Source organism: Cheilinus undulatus, linkage group 4, assembly GCF_018320785.1.
Source record: "Cheilinus undulatus linkage group 4, ASM1832078v1, whole genome shotgun sequence".
Taxonomy (NCBI): Eukaryota; Metazoa; Chordata; class Actinopteri; order Labriformes; family Labridae; genus Cheilinus; species Cheilinus undulatus.
In genome coordinates this window covers 1841083-1862174 of record NC_054868.1, presented here as the reverse complement: position 1 = coordinate 1862174, position 21092 = coordinate 1841083, and the positions used below count along the sequence as shown (strand labels likewise).

Here is a 21092-nt window from a genome sequence, read left to right as displayed (position 1 = left end):
TGGTACAAGAACTATCCATCCATTTTTGGTCTGGAACCATCCGTTACAGTACACGCCATATCCCTGTAAATACAGGAATCATCCATGTTAGTACCTGTTAGTACATGAACCTTTACTTCAAGATCAGGAACTATCTCCAACACATCTCTGTGTGTAAAGACTGAGACTTCTCTGCCATCCTGAAGTGGATCAGGTGATCAGGTGAGAGTCTAAGACTATGGATGTAAACAGAACCTGTCTTTACTCTGCAGACACATTCTGGACCAACCCTCAGTTTGTGATCAAGCTGGAGGAGGAGGACGACGACCCGGACGATAACGAGGTAGGCTGCAGCTTTGTGGTCGGTCTGATCCAGAAGAACCGCAGGAAGCTCCGGAAACAAGGAGAGGACATGCACACAGTGGGGTACGCCATCTACGAGGTAAGAATGGAGGACGTTTGTTTATAATGATCTGAAAAACCTTCACAACACCTCCAAATCTAATCCTGTTCTGTGCTCTCTTATTTCAGGTCCCACGGCAGGTGAGCTATGTCCACTTGGTGACACTTTAAGGTCAAAGGTCAACCACTGAAAAAACCCCCAAAAAATCCACAATAACCACAATATGATGTTGGTAACCCCTCCTCCTCTCCATTATTATTTGAAATCCTGTTACTTTTTAGTTATAACCATAATCTGATGTTGGTTACCCCTCCTCCTCTTCATTATTTTTTAACATCTTGTCATTTTTGTTGTTTATAACGGATCTTGGTTACCCCTCCTCCTCTTCATTATTATTAAACATCTTGTCATTATTATTGTTTATAACTGATGTTGATTACCCCTCCCCCTTTTCATTATTATTTAACATCCTGTCATTATTGTTGTTTTTAGCTGACGTTGGTTACCCCTCCTCCACTTCATTATTATCTAACATCCTGTTATTATTGTTGTTTTTAAGCTGATGTTGGTTACCCCTCCTCCTCTTCATTATTATTTTCCATCCTGTCATTATTGTTGTTTTATAGCTGATATAGGTTTCCCCTCCTCTTCATTTTTATCTAACATCCTGTTATTATTGTTGTTTTTTTAGCTGATGTTGGTTACCCCTCCTCCTCTTCATTATTATTTTCCATCCTGTCATTATTGTTGTTTTTTTAGCTGATGTTGGTTACCCCTTCTCCTCATTATTATTATTTAACATCCTGTCATTATTGTTGTTTTTTACCTGATGTTGGTTACCCCTCCTCCTCTTCATTATTATTATTTTCCATCCTGTCATTATTGTTGTTTTTTTAGCTGATGTTGGTTACCCCTCCTCCTCTTCATTATTATTATTTTCCATCCTGTCATTATTGTTGTTTTTTTAGCTGATGTTGGTTACCCCTCCTTCTCTTCATTATTATTATTTTCCATCCTGTCATTATTGTTGTTTTTTTAGCTGATGTTGGTTACCCCTCCTCCTCTTCATTATTATTATTTTCCATCCTGTCATTATTGTTGTTTTTTTAGCTGATGTTGGTTACCCCTCCTCCTCTTCATTATTATTTTCCATCCTGTCATTATTGTTGTATTGTAGCTGATGTTGGTTACCCACCTCCTCTCATTATTATTTTCCATCCTGTCATTATTGCTGTTTTTAAGCTGTTGTTGGTTACCCCTCCTTCTCTTCATTATTATTTAACATCCTGGTATTTTTATTATTATTTTTTTTAGCTGATGTTGGTTACCCCTTCTCCTCTTCATTATTATTATTTTCCATCCTGTCATTATTGTTGTTTTTTTAGCTGATGTTGGTTACCCCTCCTCCTCTTCATTATTATTATTTTCCATCCTGTCATTATTGTTTTTTTTTAGCTGATGTTGGTTACCCCTTCTCCTCTTCATTATTATTATTTTCCATCCTGTCATTATTGTTGTTTTTTTAGCTGATGTTGGTTACCCCTCCTCCTCTTCATTATTATTATTTTCCATCCTGTCATTATTGTTTTTTTTTAGCTGATGTTGGTTACCCCTTCTCCTCTTCATTATTATTATTTTCCATCCTGTCATTATTGTTGTTTTTTAGCTGATGTTGGTTACCCCTCCTCCTCTTCATCATTATTTTTTAACATCCTGTCATTGTTATTGTTTTTAAGCTGTTGTTGGTTACTCCTCCTTCTCTTCATTATTATTTAACATCCTGGTATTATTATTATTTTTTTTTTTAGCTGATGTTGGTTACCCCTTCTCCTCTTCATTATTATTATTTTCCATCCTGTCATTATTGTTGTTTTTTTAGCTGATGTTGGTTACCCCTTCTCCTCATTATTATTATTTAACATCCTGTCATTATTGTTGTTTTTTAGCTGATGTTGGTTACCCCTCCTCCTCTTCATTATTATTATTTTCCATCCTGTCATTATTGTTGTTTTTTTAGCTGATGTTGGTTACCCCTTCTCCTCATTATTCGTATTTAACATCCTGTCATTATTGTTGTTTTTTAGCTGATGTTGGTTACCCCTTCTCCTCATTATTATTATTTAACATCCTGTCATTATTGTTGTTTTTTAGCTGATGTTGGTTACCCCTCCTCCTCTTCATTATTATTATTTTCCATCCTGTCATTATTGTTGTTTTTTTAGCTGATGTTGGTTACCCCTCCTCCTCTTCATTATTATTTTCCATCCTGTCATTATTGTTGTTTTTTTTAGCTGATGTTGGTTACCCCTTCTCCTCATTATTATTATTTAACATCCTGTCATTATTGTTGTTTTTTACCTGATGTTGGTTACCCCTCCTCCTCTTCATTATTATTTTCCATCCTGTCATTATTGTTGTTTTTTTAGCTGATGTTGGTTCCCCCTCCTCCTCTTCATTATTATTATTTTCCATCCTGTCATTATTGTTGTTTTTTTAGCTGATGTTGGTTACCCCTCCTTCTCTTCATTATTATTATTTTCCATCCTGTCATTATTGTTGTTTTTAGCTGATGTTGGTTACCCTTCTCCTCATTATTATTATTTCCATCCTGTCATTATTGTTGTTTTTTAGCTGATGTTGGTTACCCCTCCTCCTCTTCATTATTATTATTTTCCATCCTGTCATTATTGTTGTATTTTTTAGCTGATGTTGGTTACCTCCTCCTCTTCATTATTATTCCATCCTGTCATTATTGTTGTTTTTTTAGCTGATGTTGGTTACCCCTCCTTCTCTTCATTATTATTTTTTTCCATCATGTCATTATTTTTGTTTTTTTAGCTGATGTTGGTTACCCCTCCTCCTCTTCATTATTATTATTTTCCATCCTGTCATTATTGTTGTTTTTTTAGCTGATGTTGGTTACCCCTCCTCCTCTTCATTATTATTTTCCATCCTGTCATTATTGTTGTATTGTAGCTGATGTTGGTTACCCACCTCCTCTTCATTATTATTTTCCATCCTGTCATTATTGTTGTTTTTAGCTGATGTTGGTTACGCCTCCTCCTCTTCATTATTATTTTTTTCCATCCTGTCATTATTGTTTTTTTTTAGCTGATGTTGGTTACCCCTTCTCCTCTTCATTATTATTATTTTCCATCCTGTCATTATTGTTGTTTTTTAGCTGATGTTGGTTACCCCTCCTCCTCTTCATTATTATTATTTTCCATCCTGACATTATAGTTTTTTTTAGCTGATGTTGGTTACCCTCCTCCTCTTCATTATTATTATTTTCCATCCTGTCATTATTGTTGTTTTTTAGCTGATGTTGGTTACCCCTCCTCCTCTTCATTATTATTTTAAATCCTGTCATTATTGTTTTTTTTAGCTGATGTTGGTTACCCCTTCTCCTCTTCATTATTATTATTTTCCATCCTGTCATTATTGTTGTTTTTTAGCTGATGTTGGTTACCCCTCCTCCTCTTCATCATTATTTTTTAACATCCTGTCATTGTTATTGTTTTTAGCTGATGTTGGTTACCCTCCTCCTCTTCATTATTATTATTTTCCATCCTGTCATTATTGTTGTTTTTTTAGCTGATGTTGGTTACCCCTCCTCCTCTTCATTATTATTTTCCATCCTGTCATTATTGTTGTTTTTTTTAGCTGATGTTGGTTACCCCTTCTCCTCATTATTATTATTTAACATCCTGTCATTATTGTTGTTTTTTACCTGATGTTGGTTACCCCTCCTCCTCTTCATTATTATTATTATACATCCACTCATTATTGTTGTTTTTTTAGCTTAGTTTGGTTACCCAATCTACTCATTATTATTTTTTAAAATCGTGTCATTATTGTTGTTTTTTAGCTGATGTTGGTTAGCGCTGCTCCTCATTATTATTATTTAACATCCTGTCATTATTGTTGTTTTTTAGATGATGTTGGGTTGGCGGCCTCCTCTTCATTATTATTATTTTACATCCTGTCATTATTGTTGTTGTTTTAGCTGCAGTTGGTTACCCCTCCTGCTGTTACTTATTTTTTTCCATCCTGTCATTATTGTTGTTTTTTTAGCTGATGTTGGTTACCCCTTCTCCTCATTATTATTATTTAACATCCTGTCATTATTGTTGTTTTTTACCTGATGTTGGTTACCCCTCCTCCTCTTCATTATTATTATTTTCCATCCTGTCATTATTGTTGTTTTTTTAGCTGATGTTGGTTACCCCTCCTCCTCTTCATTATTATTATTTTCCATCCTGTCATTATTGTTGTTTTTTTAGCTGATGTTGGTTACCCCTCCTTCTCTTCATTATTATTATTTTCCATCCTGTCATTATTGTTGTTTTTTTAGCTGATGTTGGTTACCCCTCCTCCTCTTCATTATTATTATTTTCCATCCTGTCATTATTGTTGTTTTTTTAGCTGATGTTGGTTACCCCTCCTCCTCTTCATTATTATTTTCCATCCTGTCATTATTGTTGTATTGTAGCTGATGTTGGTTACCCACCTCCTCTCATTATTATTTTCCATCCTGTCATTATTGCTGTTTTTAAGCTGTTGTTGGTTACCCCTCCTTCTCTTCATTATTATTTAACATCCTGGTATTTTTATTATTTTTTTTTAGCTGATGTTGGTTACCCCTTCTCCTCTTCATTATTATTATTTTCCATCCTGTCATTATTGTTGTTTTTTTAGCTGATGTTGGTTACCCCTCCTCCTCTTCATTATTATTATTTTCCATCCTGTCATTATTGTTTTTTTTTAGCTGATGTTGGTTACACCGTCGACTCTTCAATAATATTATTTTCCATCCTGTCATTATTGTTGTTTTTTTAGCTGATGTTGGTTACCCCTCCTCCTCTTCATTATTATTATTTTCCATCCTGTCATTATTGTTTTTTTTTAGCTGATGTTGGTTACCCCTTCTCCTCTTCATTATTATTATTTTCCATCCTGTCATTATTGTTGTTTTTTTAGCTGATGTTGGTTACCCCTCCTCCTCTTCATTATTATTATTTTCCATCCTGTCATTATTGTTGTTTTTTAGCTGATGTTGGTTACCCCTCCTCCTCTTCATTATTATTATTTAACATCCTGTCATTATTGTTGTTTTTTAGCTGATGTTGGTTACCCCTCCTCCTCTTCATTATTATTATTTAACATCCTGTCATTATTGTTGTTTTTTAGCTGATGTTGGTTACCCCTTCTCCTCATTATTAGTATTTAACATCCTGTCATTATTGTTGTTTTTTAGCTGATGTTGGTTACCCCTTCTCCTCATTATTATTATTTAACATCCTGTCATTATTGTTGTTTTTTAGCTGATGTTGGTTACCCCTCCTCCTCTTCATTATTATTATTTTCCATCCTGTCATTATTGTTGTTTTTTTAGCTGATGTTGGTTACCCCTCCTCCTCTTCATTATTATTATTTTCCATCCTGTCATCATTGTTGTTTTTTAGCTGATGTTGGTTACCCCTTCTCCTCATTATTATTATTTAACATCCTGTCATTATTGTTGTTTTTTAGCTCATGTTGGTTACCCCTTCTCCTCATTATTATTATTTAACATCCTGTCATTATTGTTGTTTTATGTTGATATCTCCCTCTCCTCAGTTCCAAGGTCAGAAGCAGGTCCACCTGGATAAGAACTTCTTCCTGACACATGCTCAGACGGCGCGGTCCGAGACCTTCATCAACCTCCGAGAGGTCAGCTCACGCCACAAGCTGCCCCCAGGAGAGTACCTGATCGTCCCGTCCACCTTCGAGCCGCACCTTAATGGAGACTTTTGCATCCGCGTGTTTTCTGAGAAGCAGTCAGAGACCGTGTAAGACCATCACGCCGCTGCTGCTGCTGATGAGATCCATGTGTTTAATAACATGTATGTTCTAATGTATGTTTCTATGTCCCACCAGACCGTGTGATGATCCAGTGAGCGCTGACCTGGAGGATGTGAGTAAAACTGTCTGGTGGAGAGGGGCTATCTGATACTCAGTCCTACCAACCCAGGATTGACCAGTCTATTATTAAATGATGAGTTCCTTTAAAAAACAACCATCCAAACCTACCTGGCCCTATGTGACCCCTTTATTAAATCATGAATTCACTCTGTTTAATCATATTTTATAAAGTTGAGTACAGGTTAACTATCCACACCCAGACCTGATTACTGCCACACCTGCTGGGTCCAGAAATCCCTAACTACTGATTGGCTGAGGCTCTGCTCTAGCATGGTGTTATTACTGCTCAGTGAGCCTCTCTGTGATTGGCTGAGGCTCTGCTCTAACGTGGTGTTATTACTACTCAGTGAGCCTCTCTGTGATTGGCTGAGGCTCTGCTCTAACATGGTGTTATTACTACTCAGTGAGCCTCTCTGTGATTGGCTGAGGCTCTGCTCTAACATGGTGTTATTACTACTCAGTGATCCTCTCTGTGATTGGCTGAGGTTGTGGCGATGAAGGTCAGACAGTAAACTGATCAGTAAACTGTAAACAGCTGACGCTCTGCAGGGTTAATCCTGTTAGACACAGCTCACCTGGCGCCTCAGGTCATGTGACCACAGCAAGCAGCTGCTGTTTAATGAGCACCAGTCCCACCGTTTCCTGTTTGCTGTCTGTTTATAGAGCGCCTGTCAACATGAGGACGCCATCGTGGAGGAGAGGAGACTGTTTGTTAGAGATGGAACCAATCAGAGTTCAGCACCCTTCCACTTATTAGCCATCAAACACATTTAGAGTCTCTCTAACCCCCCAGAGCCCGCTGTTCACATGGAAAGCTCTGTGTCTGTGTGTCGTAGCGCTCATTCACCCGTCCATACTGTCTCCCTGTGAGGGTTAACTGCGTTTTTGTCTCCATGTGGCGTTCAGGAGACGGTGTCAGACGACGACGTGGACGCAGGATTCAGAGGACTCTTCACCAAACTGGCCGGAGACGTACGTTCTGTTTTTTTAAGGCATTTGATTCCAACTCCAGCATGTTCCTCTTAAACATCTGTGCACATGTGTCCCAGTCCTGCCCACCTCTGACATCATCACTTATGACATCATCACCACACCTGTAGTGAGCGTCCAGGTGAGCGCTGACCTGTATTTCCTGTTCCTTTCAGGACATGGAGATCTCTGCGACCGAGCTCCGGACCATCATGAACAAGATCGTTGCCAAACGTACGATAGAGACTCACCTTACTCAGCTGTTTGATCTCTTACCTGCAGAGCTAACTTCCTGTTTACCTGTCCACAGGTTCGGACATAAAGACTGACGGTTTCAGCATGGAGACGTGTCGGATCATGGTCAACCTGATGGATGTATCCTTCAGCTGTTAGTGTCAGAAGTGCTTCTGGTCTCCTCACATGCATCAACATGGCTGCCATCTTGGAGAGGGGTGGCTTTGACTTATAGTGAATGAAGCTTTTTAACAGCAGGAGGTCTGTCCCTATCAAAATGATCATAAGGCACTGTATGGAGTCATTATTGTTGCAAAACTCAAGAGAGCTCTAGGGTTTTTCTCTGAACCAGCCAATAGGAAACACGTAGAGGATAGACCAATCACGTTAGCTCTGCCTGTTGATCCCGTGCTGTTCTCCAGGAGACATTTGCTTTGATCTCACTGAGAGTCCCAACATCCTGTCACACACACACACATCTCGGCCCTACTACAGCATGGCAACAGCGGGCAGAGCGAACGTGATTGGTCCATCCTCTACATGTTTCCTTCAGATGTTTGTGTGAACTGTTTAGGGTCTTTAACTGGCCATCAGGACAGCGGGAACGGGAAGCTCGGTCTGGGAGAGTTTGCCACGCTGTGGAAGAAGGTGCAGAGATACCTGGTAAGACCTGTGACCTCTGACCTCCGACCTTAGGGGTGTGTGACCCTTTGACTGACGACCTCTCCGTGTCTCTACAGTCGCTCTACAAGCAGAACGACTCGGACAACTCGGGGACGATGAGCACTCCAGAGATGAGAGTGGCCTTCAAAGATGCAGGTATGAAGCTTTCTTCTTCTACTGCAGAAATGTGTGTCGTTTACGCCGGGGATAATGATAGCCTGAGAAAGATGACGTTTCAGGTGAACACTGATTCTGTAGCAGGAAGTCTTCCAGCCTGTCAGTGATGACTCAAGATGGAGAAAAAAGCTAAAAAACATTGAGTTTAAAAGATCACAAGTTTACTGAAAAAACACTGGAAGGTCTAGTCACTGGTTCATCAGTATTCATGGCTACCATTACACCATGAAGACAAAAGAACACTCAGAAAAAAGGTTATTGAAAAGTCTAAGTCAGGAGATGGAGACAAAAACATTTCCAAGTTTCTGAACATCCCCCAGAGTTCAGTGAAATCCATCATGAAGAAATGAAGGAGTATGTCACCTGTGTAAATCTGCCTGTATCAGACCGTCCTCACAAACTGAGGGTGCTTTCACATTAGGCCCAATGTGGTCTCTGCTGCTGTTCGTTTGCATTCACACTACCAAAACAAACTGGACTTTAGGCTCAAGTGCACTCGGATCCAGGACCATGCCCCTAGTGTGAAAGCACCCTGAGTGAGCGTGCAAGAAGGAGACTAGTGAGAGAGTCCACCAAGACACCTATGACTACTCTGAAGGAGTTCCAAGCTTCAGCAGCTGAGATGGAGAGACTCTGCAGACAACAACTGTTGGCCGGGTTCTTCACCAGTCAGAGCTTTATGGGAGAGTGGAGAAGAGAAAGACACTGTTGAAGAAAACTCAGATTCAGTCTGGACTAGAGTTCACCAAAAGGACTGTGGGAGACTCCATGGTCAAGAGGAAGAGAGTTCTTTGGTCTGATGAGACCAGAATGGAGCTTTTAGACCATCAGACAAGATGCCAAACACTGACATCACCACAAACACACCATCCCCACTGTGGAGCACAGTGGTGGCAGCATCATGCTGTGGAGATGCTTCTCAGCAGCATCGTGCTGTGGGTGTGGTTCTCAGCAGCATCATGCTGTGGGGATGCTTCTCAGCAGCATCGTGCTGTGGGTGTGGTTCTCAGCAGCATCATGCTGTGGGGATGCTTCTCAGCAGCATCGTGCTGTGGGTGTGGTTCTCAGCAGCATCATGCTGTGGGGGTGCTTCTCAGCAGCATCATGCTGTGGGGGTGCTTCTCAGCAGCATCGTGCTGTGGGGATGCGTCTCAGCAGCCATCCCTGAAGGCTTGTAAAGGTGGAGGGTAAAATGAATCCTGGAGGACAGTCTTATTCAGTCTGACAGAGAACTACATCTTGGGAGAAGATTTATTTTCCAGTCAGACAATCAGCTGAAGCATCCAGAGAAAGCTACACAGAAATGGTTTAAAGACAAGAAGGGGAATGTTCTGGAGTGGCCGTATAGAAGCCCAGACCTCAATCCAAGGGAGTAGAACATCCAAGGGGGTAAATACTTTTAAAGTCACTGTAAAACTTTGTCATGGACTTCTGAAACTCTCTCCTCAGTGAAGATCAAGCTTTACTTTGTTTTAAGCATCTTTCATTTTCTCGTCACCATGCAAAACAAAGATAAGCATCAAACCTTCCGCTGAGCATGAAAAACCATCTGAATAGCATGTAAAACTTCATCCTGAGCATGGGTTGGTTCCTGGTGAGCATCAGGAACTTATCTTCTATTAAGTCCATGTCCCTTCAGGGCCTCCGTAGTCTAAATTCATTGGGTGTTCCTCCCATAGACTGATAATGTAATAATGTTTAAACAGTCACTGATTAAACTGTTTTTATGAAGCCCTTCATTGATCCACACAGAGACGTACAGTAGTCACTCTGCAGATAACTCTGCTCTCCCCCGGCTGTGACTAAACACCGCCAGACGCCAGCTCTGCTCCGTGTTTGAGTGTTTGAATGAGTAAATGTTTGAACATGGATGTGAGTCATGGTGGTTCCCGCTGACTCACTGAAGGAGGAGTCCTCACCTGATCCTGTGTGAGGAGGAAATAGTGACAGCTCCAGTGTTGATCTCCTCCCTAACCAACGATATTTCACTGAGTTAACCCCCATGACTTTTAAAATAAAAGTTGGACTGTTTGCAGAATCTTGACTAACATGCTCCTCTCTTCATCCTCCTGACCTTCCTCCTCTCCTCTTCTACTTCCTGTTTTTTGGCGTTGCTCTGATCATTAATCTCTGTGTTTCTGTCTCTGCTGCCGTCTGGATCTCATCTCTTTGCTCTTGTTAGCCTGGAGCTGACGGTACGTTTCATCTTACTGGAAGACACGATAATTAGCAGGGTTAGCATCTTTAGCTTCATTAGCTTTGCTAGCAGAGCTGTAGAGTCAACTCTGAATGTCTCCTGTCTCCTTCTAAACCCTTGTATCCATGCAGAGCAGGTCCATTAGTTCAAGTATGAACATGACAAACGGTTGTAAATGTGTTTTATTCTCCATGCACTCCAAAAGAACACATGGGCCTATTTCAAATATCTTCAATTAGTTATAAGCAGATGATTTAAGTTTTCCCATTTAAGTTGTCGCATTGTTACGCAAGAAAACTTCCTCCAACGTGTAAACTTGATTTCAATAAATGTAATACCAGTTAAAGCAGTATTTTTAAGTGTGCCTGCAAAAGTCTTCAAGTTTCATCCTGTTTCATTTAAAGATAAATGAGTTCTGTCTGGAGATACAGATGTGACTTTGTTCTAAATCAGGGTGTCCAAACTTGCTCGGTTGAAAGAGTGGCTTGAGCAGCAGAGCCATGCTAGAGCAGTTTATATAAGGCAACGTGACAGCAATTGGCCAATAGGATCCTTAGAGCAGTGGTTCTCGAGCTTTTCAGCCTGCGACCCCCAAAATAAAGGTTCCAGAGACCGGGGACCCCCACTGTACCAAGGCCGTCCATAAAGGGGATATATGGGAGAGCCTTCTGGGGGCCAGCAAAACCATGGTCATAGTAAAGTTAAGCTGTGATATTTGCTTATCAAAGAAACACATATCTTTTAAATTCATTTATGTAGTAAGTAGCCCTCTTAAAAATGTAAATCCTTTTGATATAAACAGAGTTAAAATACATTAAGAATAGCTAAAATGGGTTAACCCTTTACCTACTGAGTCTAAAAATGGCAATTTGGACATATTTTGTTATTATGGCTGTAAAATAGTCAGGAAATGCCCTAAGTCTGAGAGCTTTGGTCCCTTTTCCCAGGAGTACTTGAACTTGACTTTTCAACATCTGGTAGAAGAAAAACACAAAAACTGATTTGTTTTTCATGGTTTTTATGAGAAGAAATGTTGTTATTCCTCATGAAGTTTTGATTGGACATCTGAAATGTGAACCTATACATGTTTAGAACAATCAGCAGTCATTTTTGGAGTCTAGGACTCTGGGTGTGCAAAACACAGTGCAAAAGATAACTATATACATATGCCAAATAAAGGTGGGAAAATGCATTCTCAACATTCTCAGTAACATATTGTTATTGCACATGACAGACACGCACAAATGCCACTATCTAACGCTATTTTTTGAAAACAAAACACCACTCTCTCTCGCTCTCCTTTTATTCTCTTCCTTCACTCTTCTTTCTCACTCGTCTTCTGCCAAAGCTACCGTTTTCGTGGTGCTGTTCGACATTACCGTAATATATATACCACACATCGTATATTGGCGGAAAGCACAGATTCTCAGCTCTCTGTCAGTGTTGAATTTTTTTAGATTGAGCAAACTTTCCAGGAGTTACAGTGTTGAGAATCCGTGTAGCGGTCTTGCGATACTTTTGGTGTTTTGCCATGAATGCCCACGTCGTATGGTTGCCAGTACTGAAATGAACCATATATGTGCGCATGCCCACAATTCTCAGCTTTCCAATGCCATTGGAATTTTTCTGATTAGACAAACTTAGACAGAGTTACAGTAATAATACTCCAGACATATAAAACACAGTGCTGGCACTGGCTCAGTAGATAAAGGGTTAATAAAGAAAAAAAAAGTGAGAAAGGTGGTGAAAATGGATTTTAAAGGTAGCTGAAATGGGTTAGAAGTGCCAAAAATTAGATAAAAGTGGCAAAAAAAAAAATGCAAAAGCTGGTTAAAGGCGCAAAAATGAGCATGTCAAGTGGTAGAAGGGGATTAAAAAGTGGCTGAAATGGCATTAAGGTGCCAGAAATAGGTGAAAATTTGGTAAAATGGGATGAAAAATTGATATAAACTGGCAAAAAAGGGTTTGCTGAGGCAGAAATTGGAAGAAATGGGTGAAACTGGCATAAATGGGAATATTAGGTTGTGAAATGTGGCGTAAAAAGTGGTAAAGAGGGGCTAATAATGGCAGTAATGTGACAACAGAGCCAACAATAGGCGTAGAGTGGCAAGATTTGGTTTAGAAGTGGCAAAAACAGGCAGAATAAAGGTGGTAGAAAGGGTTCAAAAATCGAGAAAAAATAGGTTTTAAGTGGCAAAAATGTTTTAAAATTTGGCCAAATTGGTGTAAAGTGGCAACAGTATAATTTGAAAAAATGTTCTTAGTTTTTTTAAGGCACCCGGAGACCCCATCTCAGTGTCTTGCAACCCCCAATGGGGTCCGGACCCCAACGCTGAGAACCCCTGGCTTAGAACAAATCAGCTGATCAGGGAAGAGCCGCCTGAACTAATGCTAAACGCTTGATTTAATGGCTGACAAAGCAGTAAGACAATCAGATTTAAGGCAGAGAGATTAAACCAACAGATAAACGTTAACCTTAAATAACAGCAGGATTGAATCCTATAATTGTTTCATTCACTCCTTTTAACACTGACACTGAAGACTGTATCTACTCGTTTAAATGTATTAAGATGAAGTTATATGAGCTGAAAAGTAAATATTAGTTGTTTTGTCTTTGGCAGATCTAGGTTTCACTGTTAACATCAAATTGGGGCTCTGGCCACTGATTTTTATGATAGGGACGATGATATTTGGTATAATTTTATTACTGTTGTAATTGTCCTTTATTGTGTCCAGATAGGAGTTAGTGTTTGTATGGTGATCATGTGATTTATCCCCCTGCAGGTTTCACGCTCAATAACGCCATCTACCAGCTGCTGGTGGCTCGATACTCCGACCCCGACATGACCATCGACTTCGATAACTTCGTGGGCTGTCTGATGAGGCTGGAGATGATGTTCAGTGAGTCTGCAGCTTTGATTTCATTCACAAAGGAAGCTGACAGTCCGGCGCCATGATGGTCTGCTAATGCATGCTACACACCAGATGACTGTCAGAGCTTAACTGTTTTAAAAACGTGTTAGACCACAGACATGAGGACAGGAGAGCTGATTTTAACAGAATCCTCTGAATGCACACACCTCTGAATGAGACCACAAAGCTGCTGTTATAGTGACCATTCTTCAGACAAGAAGTCTCACAGAAACTCACAGATCAGACAGGACTAAAGAGGAAAACAAACATGGAGGACGTCTGTCAGTCCTATTTAGGGTCTTTATGAGACGTTACAACCTCTGATGCTGAAATATGAGCCAACACAGTGGAAACCTCTGATTTACTTTGCAGAAGGATACCATTTCTGCATAATTAGGGGCGTGGCTAATATGACTCAGCCCAGCCTCTTTGTTGGTTGTACTCTGTGATTGGTTGTTTCCTTATTTGGGCAAGACAATGACACATTCAGCAAGGGTTACAACAGCCTGTCTTCACAGTGGAAGGGGGCGGGGCCTAAAAGGGTGTGGATGCCAAAGAAAAGGATAAAATGTTTCATACGCTTTGATAACATTATCTATTCAATGGCAAGGATGGAATGTTTTATAGACTGTAAAGGAATAGATCATCTTTAAAGGCAAGGATGGAATGTTATTGAGACTTTAGAGGTTAACATTATCATCTGTAAAGGCATGGATGGAATGTTTTATAGGCTTTTGGGGAATATATAATCTTCAAAGTCAAGGGTGGAATGTTTTATAGGCTTTAAAGGAATGTATCATCTCCAAATGCAAGGACAGAATGTTTGATAGGCTTTAAAGGAATATATCATCTTCAAAGGCAAGGGTGGAATGCTTTATAGACTTTAAAGGAATATATCATCTTCAAAGGCAAGGATGGAATGTTATTGAGACTTTAAAGGTTAACATTATCATCTTCAAAGGCAAGGATGGAATGTTTTATGAGCTCTAAAGGAATATATCATCTTCAAAGGCAAGGATGGAATGTTTTATAGGCTTTTGGGGAATATATCATCTCCAAAGGCAAGGACAGAATGTTTTATAGGCTTTAAAGGAATGTGTCATCTTCAAAGGCAAGGATAGAATGTTTTATAGGCTTTTTGGGAATATATCATCTCCAAAGGCAAGGATGAAATGTTTTATGGGCTCTTAAGGAATGTATCATCTTCAAAGGTAAGGATGGAATGTTTTTTAGGCTTTAATGAAATATATCATCTCCTAAGGCAAGGATGGAATGTTTTATTGGCTTTTTGGGAATATATTATCTTCAAAGGCAAGGACAGAATGTCTTATAGGCTTTCAAGGAATATATCACCTTAAAGGCAAGGATGAAATGTTTTATAGGATTTAAAGGAATATGTTATCTTTAAAGGCAAGGATGGAATGTTTTATAGGATTTAAGGGAATATATCATCTTCAAAGGCAAGGATGGAATGTTTTATTGGCTTTGAAGGAATATATCATCTTCAAAGGCAAAGATGGAATGTTTTATTGGCCTTAAAGCTTAACATCATATTCAAAGTCAAGGGTGGGATGTTTTATTGGCTTTTTGGGAATATATCATCTCCAAAGGCACGGACAGAATGTTTTATAGGCTTTAAGGAATGTGTCATCTTCAAAGGCAAGGATAGAATGTTTTTTAGGCTTTAAAGGAATGTACCATCTTCAAAGGCAAGGATGAAATGTTTTATGGGCTCTTAAGGAATGTATCATCTTCAAAGGTAAGGATGGAATGTTTTTTAGGCTTTAATGAAATATATCATCTCCTAAGGCAAGGATGGAATGTTTTATTGGCTTTTTGGGAAAATATTATCTTCAAAGGCAAGGACAGAATGTTTTATAGGCTTTCAAGGAATATATCACCTTAAAGGCAAGGATGGAGTGTTTTATAGGATTTAAAGGAATATGTTATCTTTAAAGGCAAGGATGGAATGTTTTATAGGATTTAAGGGAATATATCATCTTCAAAGGCAAGGATGGAATGTTTTATTGGCTTTGAAGGAATATATCATCTTCAAAGGCAAAGATGGAATGTTTTATTGGCTTTAAAGCTTAACATCATATTCAAAGTCAAGGGTGGGATGTTTTATTGGCTTTAAAGGTTTACATCGTCTTCAAAGGCAAGGATGGAATGTTTTATAGGCTTTGAAGCTTAACATCGTCTTCAAAGGCAAGGGTGGAATATTTTATAGACTTTATAGGATGACATCATCAAAGGCAGTTAAGAGAGTGAGGACGGAACGACATGCAGGAAAGGAGCCACAGGCTGGGTTTGAACCTGGGCTGCATTCAGGACTAGTTTCTGGACTAGGGTCCACTGGCGCCCTGATTGGCAGCAGTAAATAATCACATCAACAAATATAGAAAGGATTAGTAGGGCATAAAATCAGATGTCAAGAGCCTTGAACCAGGCCTTAAGCCATCTAGTGTGTAGCCAGCCTAAGAGGAATGTCAGCTCAGTGAACTTTAACCTCGTCTACAGTCAGTCAGTGTGTCATTGATCCTAATCATTCTTACTGATGAATGACATGAGCAGGCATACCAACATCACTGCTCTGTTTCCATGACTGAAGAACAAAGCGTTATTCATTAATACTCTGTCTTTCTCCTCAGAAATCTTCAAGAAACTCGACCCTCATGACAGCGGCTCCATCGAGCTCGACTTCTTCCAGGTGAGAACAGAACGGTTACCGTGGCGATGTATTACTAACCAGGACCACACTATAAATAATCTGACATTAATGAACAATAGGAGATGATGATTCTGAATTTGTTAATGTTCTACCTTTCCCAAACACATCTATGGACCATTTCTGAGATGAATGTTGAATAAATAGAGATTTTTAAACACTCTACGTGGGTTAGGGTCCAGCTTTAGGACCCTATGATTGGTGGAAAGAAAGGAACAGAGCAAAGACGAGGGTGGGGCGGCAGAGATGGTCAGGTGGTGGTTTAGATGTAGTCCCCCCCACGGGTGTGTTGACCTGATCCTGCTCTCTCTTTCTCCTTCCTGCAGTGGTTAAGCTTTGCCATGATCTGAGCCGCTGCCCCGTCCATTCTCCTGGAGCGCCAACATTACAGCAGAATGCCATACTTTCTGTTTACAGCTTCTCTTCCTGTCAATGCTAAAGATTTCTCCATAACTCTGTATCCTGTACACTAGCTGACTGATTGAGTCGATGTAAATCAATGAATCTATCAATAAAGTTTTAACGACCCATCTGTGATGTCATCATTGATAAGAGTATTAGCCTAGCTTAGCATCAAGGTAATCAACATGAAAAAATATCTATGAAATTCTAAGAGATTGGGACTAAGTTGCAACCTTCGATGCTGCAATATGAGCCAACACAGTGGAAACCTCTCATTTACTTTGTAGAAGGATACCAGTTCTGCATAATTAGGGGCATGGCTAATATGACTCAGCCCCGCCTCTTTGTTGCCTGTACCTCGTTATTGGTTGTTTCCTTATTTAAGCAAAACAATGACAAGACACATTCAGCAAGGGTTACAACAGCCTGGCTTCACAGTGAAAGAGGGCGGGGCATAAACTGGTGTGACTGTAAAAGCAAAGGATAAAATGTTTTATAAGCTTTGATGACATCATCTATTCAATGGCAAGGGTGGAATATGTTACGGGCTTCAAATAAATATATAATCTTTAAAGGCAAGGATGGAATGTTTAATAGGCTTTAAATGAAGATGAATTCTTTTAATACAAAGGATAGAATGTTTTACAGGCTTTAAATGAATATATCATCTTTAAAGACAAGGATGGAATGTTTTATAGGTTTTAAATGAAGATAAATTCTTTTAAAACAAAGGATGGAATGTTTTATAGGCTTTAAAATAAAACATCTTTAAAGGCAAGGATGAAATGTTTCATAGGCTTTAAAATATAACATCTTTAAAGGCAAGGACAGAATGTTTTATAGGCTTTAAATGAATATATCATCTTTAAAGGTAAGGATGGAATGTTTTATTGGCTTTTAAGGAATATATCATCTTCAAAGGCAAGGATGGAATGTTTTATAGGCTTTAAAGGAATATATCATCTTTAAAGGCAAGGATGGAGTGTTTTATAGGCATTAAAGAAAGATAAATTCTTTAAAGACAAGGATTGAATGTTTTATTGGTTTTAAAGGTTAACATCTTCAAAGGCAAGGATGCAATGTTTTATAGGTTTTAAATGAATAAATCTTTAAAGGCAAGGATGAAATGTTTTATAGGCTTTAAAATATAACATCTTTAAAGGCAAGGATGAAATGTTTTATAGGCTTTAAATGAATATATCATCTTTAAAGACAAGGATGAAATGTTTTATAGGCTTTAAATGAAGATAAATTCTTTTAAAACAAAGGATGGAATGTTTCATAGGCTTTAAAATATAACATCTTTAAAGGCAAGGACGAAATCTTTTTTAGGCTTTAAATGAATATATCATCTTTAAAGACAAGGATGAAATGTTTTATAGGCTTTAAATGAAGATAAATTCTTTTAAAACAAAGGATGGAATGTTTACAGGTGTTTGAATAAAACATCTTTAAAGGCAAGGATGAAATGTTTTATAGGCTTTAAAGGAATAAATCATCTTTAAAGGTAAGGATGGAATGTTTTATTGGCTTTAAAGGAATATATCATCTTTAAAGGCAAGGATGGAGTGCTTTATAGGCATTAAAGAAAGATAAATTCTTTAAAGACAATGATCAAATGTTTTATTGGTTTTAAAGTTTAACATCTTCAAATGCAAGGATGCAATGTTTTATAGGTTTTAAATGAATATATCTTTAAAGGCAAGGAAGGAATGTTTTATAGGCTTTGAAGGAATAAATCATCTTTTAATGCAAGGATGAAATCTTTTAGAGGCTTTCAATGAATATATAATCTTTAAAGGCAAGGATGGAATGTTTTATAGGCATTAAATGAAGATGCATTGTTTGAAGGCAAGAATGAAATGTTTTATAGGCTATAAATGAGTATATCATCTTCAAAGGCAAGGATGGAATGTTTTATCGGCTATAAATGAGTATATCATATTTAAAGGCAAGGATGGAATGTTTTATAGGCTATAAATGAGTATATCATCTTCAAAGGCAAGGATGGAATGTTTTATAGGCTATAACTGAGTGTATCATCTTCAAAGGCAAGGATGGAATGTTTTATAGTCTATAAATGAGTATATCATCTTTAAAGGCAAGGATGGAATGTTTTATAGGTCAGAATATTGTGACTATGTTGCACTACAGCTAGAATGTCCAGCAGGTCAGCCCTACATTCTCAGTTTAGCGTCCTATGCAGCAGAGCTCAAATGTTCTCTCTTATCAGCTTCTCTTCAGTGTCTGTCTCCCCTTAAAATCAGCCTTTTGTAGTTTTTATCCTACTCCAGCTGCTTTCCTCCTCTTATTCAGATCCTGTTGAAACTTTCAGGAGGGAAGTAGAGCAGATAGCAGCTCCACCAGCTCTCCATGTAGTTAGACTTCTACTTTGGTGAAACTGGCATTTTTCTCAGTGCACTTATGAAACTTTCTCTAAAGATGTTTCTGTCCTTGGGTTTTCTGATGAGGTAGAGAAACAGGAAGAGGATGGACCAATCAGGCTAGCTCTGCACATTGTTGCTATGCTGTTCTCCAGAAGACATTAGCTGTGATCTCACTGAGGTCCCAACATCTCCACCTCAGCGGCAGAACAACCTGTATATATATATATATATATATATATATATATATATATAAAACTATATTCTTAATGCACATGAGTATAAAGGCACATCTCCAAAAATTAAAATATCATGAAAAAGTTCAATATTTTTTGTCACTCTTTCCTGAAAGGTAAACCCATATATTATATAGACTTGTTACACATAGAGTGAAATAGTTCAAGCCTTTATTTCTTGAAATTTTGATGATTATGGCTTACAGATAAGAAAATCCAGAATTCAGTGTCTCAAAAAATTAGAATATTACATAAGATCAATAAAAAAAAGGATATTTTCAACAGAAATGTCAGGCTTCTGAAAAGTATGTTCATTTCTATGCCTTCAATACTTGGTCGGACCTCCTTTTGCATGAATTACTGCATCAATGCGGCGTGGCATGGAGGCAATCAGCCTGTGGCACTGCTCAGGTGTAATGAAGCCCAGGTTGCTTTGAGAGCGGCCTTCAGGTCATCTGCATTGTTGGGTCTGGTGTCTCTCATCTTCCATAGATTCTCTATGGGGTTCAGGTCAGAACCAAGCACAGTAACTCCATGGTCATTGAAGCAGCTTTTGGTACCTTTGGCAGCGTGGGCAGGTGCCAAGTCCTGCTGGAAAATGAAATCAGCATCTCCATAAAGCTTGTCAGCAGAAGGAAGCATGAAGGTCTCTAAAATGTCCTGGTAGATGGCTGCGTTGACTGTGGACTTCAGAAAACACAGTGGACCAACACCAGCAGACGCCATGGCAGCCCAGATCATCACTGACTGTGGAAACTTCACACTGGACTTCAAGCAACGTGGATTCTGGTCCTCTCCACTCTTCCCCCAGACTCTGAAGGGTGGAGAGGACCAGAATCCAAACAATTGGCATTTAATTGCAGAAGGAAGCTTAAATGGGTGAGAAGTTGCAAACACTGGGACAAAAGTGGCAAAAAGTGGGAGAAAAAGTGGCAAAAAAGGGCAGAAAGTGGCAAAAATGGGTAAGAAGTGGCAAGAAAATGAGTTACAGATGGCAAAAATGGTCAAACAGTAGCAAACACATGGTAAAAAAAATGAGTGAGGAGTGACTAAAATGGGCAAAAAACAGAGAAAAGGTGGGAAAAAATGGTCAAAGGATGGCATTTACCTGCAAAAAGCAGGACGAAAGTGTAAAAAGATGGATGAAAAGTGACAAAAAGAAGCGGCAAAAATGGGCTAAAATCAGCAAACACTGGGACAAAAGTGGCAAAAATGAGGAGAAAAAGTGGCAAAAAAGGGCAGAAAGTGGCAAAAATAGGTGAGAAGTGGCAAGAAAATGAGTTACAGGTTGCAAAAATGGTCCAAAAGTGTCAAAAACATGGCAAAAGATGAGTGAAAGGTGACTAAAATGGGAAAAAAAATTAGCAAAAAGGTGGGAAAAATGGGCAGAAAGCATCAGAGAGGGAAAAATGGAAAATAGGTTGCATTTAATTGTAAAAGGAAGCTTAAATGGGCAAAAACTTACAAATAAGAGCGATGGAAATATACAGACGAAAACAGAAGCTGACAGTTAAGTGTGAAAATAAAAGCCTGCTGTATCAGTGTGGGAAACAAACTGACTACTGTGACGTGCATGGGATCATTTCTGAGGTCAAAGTTTCCATTTGGAGGTTTTCTTGGAGAGTAATGTTTCAGATTAAGACCCAAATGAGCCACACGTGGCTCATGTGGCTCATGTGGCTCCAGAGCCACACGGTTGAGAGTCTCTGGTTTAGAGTCTCCCTCCCTGATGTGGTCTGAGGAGGACCAGCATCACTGCTGCAGGTGTTTGGGTCTCTTTAAGAGCCATGATGATGATGATGATGATGCAGCCCCGCCCCTCCTTCAGGGCGGGGCACTCTGC

General features: G+C 39.1%; 1 protein-coding gene across 1 annotated transcript in view; it reads left to right on the top strand.

Annotated features, from left to right (window-relative positions):
* Window positions 1-16755, top strand: part of LOC121508172 (calpain-2 catalytic subunit-like) — a 35008-nt gene extending 18253 nt beyond the window's left edge. Inside the window, exons 10-21 of the mRNA XM_041784779.1 lie at window positions 252-421; window positions 511-522; window positions 6002-6213; window positions 6302-6338; window positions 7253-7318; window positions 7492-7549; window positions 7626-7690; window positions 8144-8212; window positions 8290-8368; window positions 13371-13487; window positions 16151-16209; window positions 16554-16755. Of these exons, the coding sequence (XP_041640713.1) occupies window positions 252-421; window positions 511-522; window positions 6002-6213; window positions 6302-6338; window positions 7253-7318; window positions 7492-7549; window positions 7626-7690; window positions 8144-8212; window positions 8290-8368; window positions 13371-13487; window positions 16151-16209; window positions 16554-16577 (968 nt within the window). The 3' untranslated portion in view covers window positions 16578-16755. The remainder of the gene's footprint in view (window positions 1-251; window positions 422-510; window positions 523-6001; window positions 6214-6301; window positions 6339-7252; window positions 7319-7491; window positions 7550-7625; window positions 7691-8143; window positions 8213-8289; window positions 8369-13370; window positions 13488-16150; window positions 16210-16553) is intronic.
* Window positions 16756-21092: the final 4337 nt, after the last annotated feature.